The 10,684-nt window shown below is 31.2% G+C and overlaps 1 protein-coding gene across 1 annotated transcript in view; it reads right to left on the minus strand.

Annotated features, from left to right (window-relative positions):
• The window catches only part of LOC123655132 (opsin, ultraviolet-sensitive-like), a 28,323-nt gene extending 18,155 nt beyond the window's left edge, over nt 1-10,168 (minus strand). The window contains exon 1 of the mRNA XM_045590967.1: nt 9,810-10,168. Within this exon, the coding sequence (XP_045446923.1) occupies nt 9,810-10,168 (359 nt within the window). The remainder of the gene's footprint in view (nt 1-9,809) is intronic.
• Nucleotides 10,169-10,684: the final 516 nt, after the last annotated feature.

A 10,684-nucleotide genomic window follows, 5' to 3' on the forward strand; every position in this document is an offset into this window, starting at 1 on the left:
TTGGATTATCTAGCTTTTTAATTGTCCGTCATTAAACTTATAATTATGAAGTGTTACACATAAAAATATTGTAAATGTGCTTAATTATTGTATGACTACTGTAACTAGTAGTATCACAATTTGTAACGTTTTATTGAGTCTTGTGGGTACAGCTGATCTGACTTGAAATAACTTAGTGGACTTCTGTTCTTTTCTGTTCATCCAGATATTTAACCATCTACTGTCTATATTAAATTATTAATTACTTTATGCACGTTAACATATTTTTAATGCGTTCAAATATTGTACGATTACTGTGACTAGCATCGCAATTTGTAATGTTTTATCGAGTCTTATGGGTACAGTTAATCTGACTCGAGAAAAACTTAGTGGACTTCTTTTATTTTCTGTTCATCGAGATACTTAACCACCTCCAGTCTACACTAAATTATTAATTAATTTTAGCGTAAGATAAAAAACAAACATTCAAATATTTATTTGTATACGTTTTAAGTTTACCTATAATAATAACTTTATTTAGGTTGGGCTACGTGTTTTATTGAGGTAGAGCGCAGCAGGAAATACACTGTTCAAAAGGAGCAGCCCGCAGCTAATAGCACTGCTTTCAAGTAGTGTGGTGTTTCTGTGGTGAGTGGGTTGAGGCGGTTGAAGCTCCTGGGGAGGGTCAGGAGTACGGTTGTTAACGCGCTTACGAAGCTTTTGGTTTTGTTTGCGTCTATAAACTACAGTAACCTCTTATCATCGGGTGGGCTGATTGATGATTGAAATATTTTAGCAAACAAGTAGGTAGTAGGTAAAATAACGCATCCAAGGATAATAATCTTCCTTATCAATTAATGTAAATAGATAAGCTTTAAGTTTAAATTAATTTTAAATAATGATCAGTCGTACCCACATAAACGTACGTATATTTATCTAGCAAAGTTTCTAGTAAAAGCTTCTTGTAAAGCGCGTAAAATTTGTATTTATTTTTCACAACCCACGACTTGATTACTCGTTTCATTGGCTTAAGTCTGCAATAGCAACAAATTAAATTATAAAAAGCGACTTTTAAAAGGGTTCCCTTTCAAGGTATTGCATGGAATAATTATGGGAATGGCGAGTAGCTGCGGTATAATTTTTATCGTGTAAGCTTACGTGTGAGTAACACGCAACAGTTTTAAAGATACTATGACAGTTTGATATGGAGGAGTGTTGATGCATGTATGCATTTATAATACGTGTAATTGTATGTCATGTACGTTATCTTTATCTTTTTCGCAGTTTATTTTTTTAAATATTTCTTTTAAATAATTGAAAGATAATCGCAAGCTTTTTTTATACCATGTATTAATTTGTTTCAGTATATGAATGTAGTTTTGATAACTTTCATAGGCTATATTTCGATTTTATTATCTGAATTAGTTTCTCTGTTAATTGTTAATTAGTCTATCTGAAACAGAAAAGTTATCATTATGACTTATATTTATTTTAAAATCAGTTTAATAAATGCTTTTTAAGCGTAACAAAAGTATTAAACTTTATGTTTTAAAAAAAGTTATGGTCGGGCCGTATTATAATAAATTTCTATAGAAAACTAAAATCTTACGCTTCAGCCTGTAATATCCCACTACTGAGCATAGGCCTCTTTTCCCATGTAGGAGAAGGATCAGAGCTTAATCCACCTTGCTGCTCCAATGCGGGTTGGCGGATATATTCCCTACTATGAGTAACAATCGCTATCAGGTGTACGTGATAACAACCGGGACCAATGGCTTAACGTGCTCTCCGAGGCACGGTGGGGAGACCCACAAGGACTGCACAAACAAGTAAAACCTTAATCTATATAAATTAAGTATCATGTAGTTTGTCCGCGATGGATTCCTAAACACCACACCGTGGGCAGTTTGATCCAACTTGATAATATGTAATTATTATATTTAAAAATGTCCTTATTTAATATAAACCTGTACCGAATAATAAGCTTTAGAAGAACAAAGGTGGGTGTTTATAATTTCAGAACCATTCCAGAAATAAAGATTCCTGCATAAATAAATAAAATACTTTCATACAAAATGTCAATTACTAATAGGGTTCACCCAACGGTTCACTTTAATACATATATTATAAAAGTTTATATTCGTAAAGTACAAAGGAATTTGTTGGATTGAGCTTCGTATTATTGAGATATTTAATAATCTTATATTGGAATCCCAGACGTAACTCTGTTAACTAGTGAGATAGCGGATATTACAATATGTAAATTCTAAAATTATATTTTGACTTTATATCTTGTTATTAATGTTATCTCTCGTCTTTCAGTCTCGTCTTTCTCGTTTTTTATTTATCAAATGGAATTGTTAAAAGTGAATAAGATGCCGTATATGTATAATTTTAATTAGTGTACCTTACAAACATGGATTTAATGGGACTGGACAAAGCTTTTACTCTGAGTAAATATGTCGGACACTTTTTTACTTTTACAAAATAAATTGTTTCGGATTAAAAAAGAAAACAGTGAACCAAACTCTGAGTGTGTATGGAAAATCTTGTATTTTGTGCTTTCACATATTCGTGGTAAAAATACAAACAAGTACCTAATATATAAAAAAGTAAAAAGAATTTCTCCTGAGAACTAGACAGAAAACATTTCAAATTATTATAATTATTGTGCGCATATCACAGATATATCGCACAAATATGTATGTATGTATATATTAATATAAATATAAATAAATATATATATATATATATATATATGTATATGTATATGTATATATATACATATACATGTATCTGATCACAGTAGACGTCTAGGTTGGAGTGCGAATGCCTTCTGTTGAAGACCATCAAGGTATATGTTGCAGCCGTTAGGAGACAAACGATGATAGTGTGTTACATATCTTTGCGGTTAGTATCGGCAACGTCGATGAGAAACGTTTCCTACAAGTGAGTTGGAAGACGTCCACATAGGAATCAAATTAATTCACATTTATTGGTGTGTTTAGTCTTCTGGCTTGCGGAAATTTCGCATAATTATTAGGCAATATTTTACTTTATAGTTTACAGCTGAGTATTTAATAATTTAAACATTAATTATAGCATATCTTAGTAGCCTTATTATATACACATATATTATATGTACGCTTATATTAGAATTGCAGTTATCAATATATGCCAATTTCACTTTATTTATCGCAATGCCGAATGGGACTATATAAAGAATTTATTATTTACTTGCGTTGCTATTTGGGGATTCTATTTCAATTAATATATACTTGTACTATAAATAGCGTAGAAAATATAAAACCTTTGTGGCTGTTCTGTTGTTTATTATATTAATAGATGGATTAATAACCCATATCCAAATACGTCACTACTTAGGAAGGACGTGTCAGTGGGCACGAATTACTCATTAAAATATGTGTCCAGCTGCTTCAGTTGCTATTTGATGCCGATTTTTTGGTCATACAATCCTTTTCTTCAATTATATAAAGCCACATTCTACCTAACACTACAATTAATTGATTAATTGATTTATTCTGGCTGGAAATCAGTAGGAACTGCTGTATAAGGGCTTCTTTCTTCATATGAGAGACGGTTTAGACCTTAATCGAATTTGAAGAGAATGCCCCTACCACGAGTAATGATTAAAATCAGGTGTTTATGATGATAACCTTGAGCGAGATGAATGTAATGTTGATTTTTCGTTCTCGCAGTTTGATTCTTTAGACATCGTAAAATAGTTTAAGAGTAAAATAATCTGTGGGATATTTTAGTTAAATTAATTACTACTGTCATTTAATGACCTCGCTCAGCACTGAGCATTAACTTTTAACAATCGTATTAAATGGTTCTTTTCCAAATTTGTTAAAATATAGTAAAGTTTTGCTACTTTTAAAAAGGAAATCAAAGTCATTCCAGTAATTATAGAACCATATCAATAATGCCGTTCTAAGTAAAACTTTCGAAAATAAAATACTAAACCAACTTTCTTCTTTTCTATTTTAAGGTTAAAGGTATTTTTCACAGTGAACAATATGGTTTCACTAGAGGTCACTCTATGATTATGACCCTTGGGAGAGGTAACAAAATCCTAATGGTGTATTTTTAGACTTATCAAAGGCGTTTGATTGCGTGGACCATGGGATTCTATTAAGTAAACTTGAGTATTACGGCGTTAATAGTAAAGCTTAAGCCTAGTTCGGACTAGGCTAGTGTTTTAGTCTAGTAGCGAGTAGTTTAGTAGCTGAAATACTCGCTTCTGCACCAAAATCGTTCGCACTTCGTTCGAGTACAGTTTACAAGTGAAGGGTGTTTTGTAAGATGAACAGCCTACAGCGCAATAAAGTAAATAAACTAATAGTAATAAACTAAAAGTTAATCTTAACGGCGATTTTAGAAGAGGTAGATGAGGAAATTTGTGTTATTAATAAAAAGAAGCTACGATACGAAAATAAATAAATAAATATACAAATAAACGCCCCACACTCAACGGCCCCCACTAGGATTATCTCCTGTGTCGGGGTCCGGAAACACACACAATACACAAGCCAAACGCCCAGATCACGGCAAACATATCTGTATGGCATATACAAATGCCATGTGCGATTTTGATTTTTTAATTTCGAGAACTTTACGTGGTTGGTCTCTGAGGCATGGTAGAGAGACTCGTAAAGATCAAAAACAAATATATATAAATTATAATATTTGATCTGAGCGGAAATCAAATCCACGATCGCAGGTCTTTTAAGCGAGTACATTCACCAAACTACAGTCTCGACTCTACTCTATTGAGATAATTATTTATGTACACCAAATTACTGACTCCGCAATGTGTTTTGTTTGTCTTCTATACGATAAAGTGATTACATAAGTAATTAAATTACATTTGTAAGCTTATTAAAAATACTAAAAATAATCCAGGAACATTAGCTAATAAGCGACGTTTTAACAAGTAATGCGGAGTTTCTTGCTGATTAATTTGATCTCGATTTGTATCTAATATATGAAATTCTCGTGTCGTGGTGTTTGTAGTTAAACCCTCCGAAACGGCTTGACCGATTCTCATGAAATTTTGTGTGCATATTGCGTATGTCTGAGAATCGAACAACATCTATTTTTCATCCCCCTAAATGTTAAGGGTAGTCCACCCCTAAATTTTTTTTAATTTTTGGATAAATATATTTTTTTAATTTTTTTATGATACAACATTAAAAAATACATACAACCCTAAATTTTCAACCCTCTACGATCAACCTCTATTTTTAAAAAGCGTTTAGCGGCAAGACAACGTTTGCCGAGTCAGCTAGTAGTTATATAAATACTAAAAATTTTATATTATAACGTTTGTCTTAGGAGAAAATCTACAGCAACATCTTAGAAACATGATCGGCAAAGTATATATCTTCTATGATTTTTGTAAAAATATATAAGTAAACAATTAAAGTAATATTTTTATAAACATATGGACTACTACTTTACTTGTTTTCGAGCAAATAGTAAAAATAATAGTCAATTTGTCTGAAATCGGAGACTTGCAAAAGATTTTTTTTTTTAATTTTTGCTCTACTTAAGAACAACACACGATTGAAATATGGAAGCTTTATCAGATTATCGAGGTTTTCACCGTTATAATAAAATAATCAGATTTTAACGGTACAGTTAATGTTATCACTAATTTCTGAGTACCTAATTATTGCAGACTTTTCACATGCGATCATAGAATACTCTCCAAAATTTATTCATTTTCATTACATGTACCTAATGTAAATAATAATACATGTTACACTTTTAATGATATGAGATAGGTATTGATACGAGATTATTAATTCATTATTATTAACTTATTTTTAATGTATGAGATTATCTTCATAAGTGTAATCATAGTTTACGGTGCAATAAGGTATGATTTTGTATTTGACCTTTTTTGTATTGCATATTGAGCTTAAAAAAATGAATATACAAAAGGTAACTGTCAAAATTTACGGATTTCGCTAAAACTTTGATACCCTGATACCTTTGACGTTCACATATGTAGCTGACATAGACAATTACGAAAAATAAGAAATAAGTACAAGATCGACCCAACACAAAACGTCTGTCTGAATAAAATATGTATTAAATAAGATCTTATATGTATTGAAAGAACCCAGAGATTATTATGTAGACAATGTAAACATTTTTACTAAAGTGACAATACAAACGTCATTGAAAAGTCTTTCTAAGGATATATTAAGTTCGCACCTAGATTGCGGTTAGTTTTAGCGGTAACTGTAAAATTTTTCAAATTAATCGTATGACTTTGGATATAGTAAAGTTTTTCTTTAACAAGAAACACACCGGATGTTCAAAAGCTTATCAAAGTAGACCAAAGAATGACTGTCAGATGATAAAGGGAAATTTTGTTTTGTTTTTATGTAGCCAATATTTGAATATTGTTTCATAACAAATAGGTATATTCTTGACAAGTTTACAGTTCATTGTCAGTTATAAATGAATCATTCAAATTCCTCCCGACAATCCCGATTGATATCCTTCCTGAGATCGTTGATTGTAAGATTTATTTAAATTATATTACCAAACCTAACTTATCACAAAATATTTTATTTTATACATTATTGTACTATAACTAACTACAAGAAAATTATAAAACTTACAACTGGCGAACAAAGACAGTATCTCTTATCGAGAATTTAAATAGCGAATATAAATGAACTTATATAATAAACGAAATTGGAAAACATTAAGAAACTCGTAATACTCGTAAATATGACGTTTGACTGTTTGATGTATAATTTAAGTACACACAACATTTAAATTAAGCTAATTTCATTTAAAAGTAAAAAAAATTAAAACTTAAATCGGTTTAATTATTGTATGCAATAGGCGTATACATAATATAAATACAAATAAAAACTTACTTAAAACATGTGACTAATAATGGTTCTGCGAAATATAAATTACATATTGTGGTAATTAATATTACATTTTACGTCAATTATCAAGTATGGAATCGTAAGATATAAAATGGTATTGATCATATGATTTAAGATGACAACTTGAAAAATCTTTTAAATCTGAACTAATCTTATAATTGCAAAGGGTATGACAGTCTCCTTTTTAACCGACTTCCAAAAAAGGCGGAGGTTCTCAATTCGACTGCATTTTTTTATGTATCTTACTTCAGAACTTTTGACTGGATCGCTGGTTTCGACAAAAAAAAAAATTATCGAAAGGTGGTGTATGTCATTTGGTCCCATTTAAATTTATTTGAGATCTAACAAATACTTTTTGACTTATATCTGATAATGCGTTTTTACTTGAGTATTTTTTCGTCGACCTACGTTGTATTATACCAAATAACTTTTTACTGGATATCCAGATTTTGATGATTTTTAATTTAATCGAAAGCTGATGTTTATCGTGTGGTCACATTTAAATTTCATCGAGATCTGATAACTACTTTTTGAGTAAGTAATCTTTGAAAACGCGTATTTACTTGACTATTTTTTCGTTGACCTACTATTCTAGACTATTGTATTTACTTGTCGATGTGATTGAAGTCAGTTTTTTTTTCGTTTGCGAGCAAATACAATTATCTGAATCGATAATTTTCAATAAGCAAATATGACTTCGTTGATCACGAATTTTTAAGACACAATTTTATTATTTTACATATTTAAAAACATATATTACTAGCTGACCCCGCAAATGTTGTTTTGCCATATATGTTACTAACCCCCTATTCCCCCTACCTCTTATAACTTAGGAGTATAAAAAATAGAAGTTGGCCGATTCTCAGAGCTACTCGACTTGCACACAAAATTTTATAAAAATCGGTCCAGCCGTTTCGGAGGAATATGCTAACTAACATTGTAACACGAGAATTTTATACATAAGAAAGATGTAACTAATCTATATCTTAAGAAATGTGTCATAAAGATTCATTTTGACGTACAGTTTAATAAAAGATTACCTATCTACATAAATATACGACGGCATTCAAATGTGACGTCATAACGTTTAAATCACCTCATTTTGGCAGATTTATGAGGTTAATAGTACATTTAGTTCTTTAGTAATACTACTCAGTTTCATTTAAGATGACAAATGACTGTTATCTCTTGTATCGATTAATGTAGAATTTCTAGTAGTAATGTAATGTAAGATTTTTATCTATCGCAAGCATTATTTATAATTAAATAATAATAATTTAACATTGATTCACTTTATCCATACCCTTTATCTTATTTTTTAATTTAAAATATGCAACTTGGACTGCAGCTCTTTAATTAATGGTCGTCGCGAGGGATTTAAAAAAAAAACTAGCCGTAGTCTGTCTAGTTTAATGTTAACGTTCAATATATGTCATTACTTATATACACTTTGATTATATATATTATCAACATATAGGTCTGATAAATAATGTTTGGTTAATATTAAAACAATAACAGAATAACTTCTGTTTAATTGTACAAAGAGGTTTAATGAACAAACACGAGAGATGTCTAATCTTAATGAAGGTCGTGTGTTTAATACCTTGAAGCATGTTAGTGTAGTCCCGTGTTATATTCACCCGAAACTATCGTATTTTTGTGTCAACCAACCTCCAAGGTCACTTCCAGAAATAAATGCACGTAGTATTGGGTATATTATACTGTTATATAGTATGGTGTTTGACATATACACAAAGAAAAAGAGTGTGTGTATGCAATTCACACACAGCAGAAGTGAAACATCTGAAAAGTCGTAGGAAGGTAGGCCGTTGCTATTTGTTTTATTGAGGATGATCACGGGCTCTTGATAAAAGATCGTAAGCGCCATGCAAAACGCGTCGCTTACCCGTTGTGAGCAGTAATGTATTCTATGTATTTCATTCTCTCCTATACATTAATGTATTTGTTTGTTTTTCGTGACGCATTTTTGTTCCATCGAGGTTTAAATCACAACGAAAAGAAGTTTCACTTCAAAAAACTGAGGAAATCCATGGAGAAATGTTAACGAATAACCTCTAATTTAATAAACAGGTTGTTATACTTGACTCAATTATCCAGAATAAAAAATTTTAGAAGCATCAAATTGTTACTCAAATTTAGTTTGAAAAATAGTGAAATAATTTTTTTTTAATATTCGATGTTTTATTATTCTTAAATATTAGATACTTTAATTTTTTTAAAGTACATCCGTTTATACTGAAGTAATTGAATAAAAAAATTGTAGCGCGGAGAATCTTTAGCTTAAATAGATTTAATGAATTTTTAGTGGTAATTTTTGGTAGGCATGAGCCACCCACTACCGCCCGTCGTATACCTATCTGGACAACCTTAATAGTTTCAGGAAATCTGCCATTTACAGTAGTGCAAGATTACAAGTGATGAAGATATCTTCAGTGAAGAAGTGCTATGTTGATGACAACTTTACAGAAGATTACAGCTAAATAATACTGCTGTCAAGTAGTGTTGTATTCCTGTGATGAGTAAGGGGATCAGAGCTTCTGAAGAGAGTCAGCGGTAATATCGGCAACGTGCTTTCTATACTTCGGGTTTTGCAGGCATCGCGCTTTTTTGCCTCCCCGGTCATATAATAATAAATATAATTTTAATTTTTTGAGTGGATAAGTTTATATTTTATTTCTTGGTAATCTGTCTATCGTTCTGTTAAAGCTATTATGATATTTTTCTACATACAATTTAAAAATAAAAATATTACGTACGCACAAGTAAGCAATTGCTAGAAATAAAATCAAAATCTTCCGAGTGTCTTATTCTAAAATAAATGCAGATTTAAATGTAGTCGCTATAATTAATTGCGACGATTGAAGTACTAACCTAAAATACATCAATATGACGACAGAGTTGCCAAGACAACCGAGCAGAGCCATCAGAATGTACAATCCACCGAATCCATAATATAAGGAAGGACTGGGAGGTGAGAATTGCAACCAGTGTGGGTTGATTTTATGTATAAAGTCGTCGGTGAAGCTGATCTGGCGCCACAAGCGCAAGGGCCATTCCCGCTTAAATCTTTGAACCAACATCGACTCAATTGGCTCAACTGTTGCTTCTTTTAATGGGTTTTCTTGACTATTATGTCCATAATCAATTGCTATTCTTTTTGTTCTCGGTCTTATAAGTTTACTTGTTAACATTTTAAAGTTTATCTCATTTCTCTTACGCTTTTTCCACATTTTTAAATTAAAACAACGCCACAAACTTACACTATGACATTTTAATGAATCAAACGATATGTAATAATAATTGAGTACACTGTCTTTTAATTGTAATTTATTTAGTTTGACACTTAGTTCATCATTATTTATCATGAATGAATCGACATTTACGCACTCGAGGTCCATAAGGAACATAATGAATATTATTTTAATAATTTGAGACATTGTTTGGTCCACGTATTCGTATTTAACGAGAGATCGCTACGTGGCAAGAGTTTCAGAGCAGCGCGACCGCCCCGTTGGCTTTCCGCGGCGAAGTGTTATCCCAACGTGTGTTTTGCATCCCGAATAGTCTTGTACATGCGCTATATTTGTAAACGCAACACATTATTTTTATAAAATGTAATATTTTCAAGTATTTCTGTACTTGCTTACATGAATACTAACGAATATGCATATTAAGGGACAAATATTTTTTATTTTTTACGTGCTAGTTAACATGATGCCGATAGACGATTTCGACTGTTCCATAGA

This window comes from Melitaea cinxia, chromosome 7 (assembly GCF_905220565.1).
Source record: "Melitaea cinxia chromosome 7, ilMelCinx1.1, whole genome shotgun sequence".
Lineage (NCBI taxonomy): Eukaryota > Metazoa > Arthropoda > Insecta > Lepidoptera > Nymphalidae > Melitaea > Melitaea cinxia.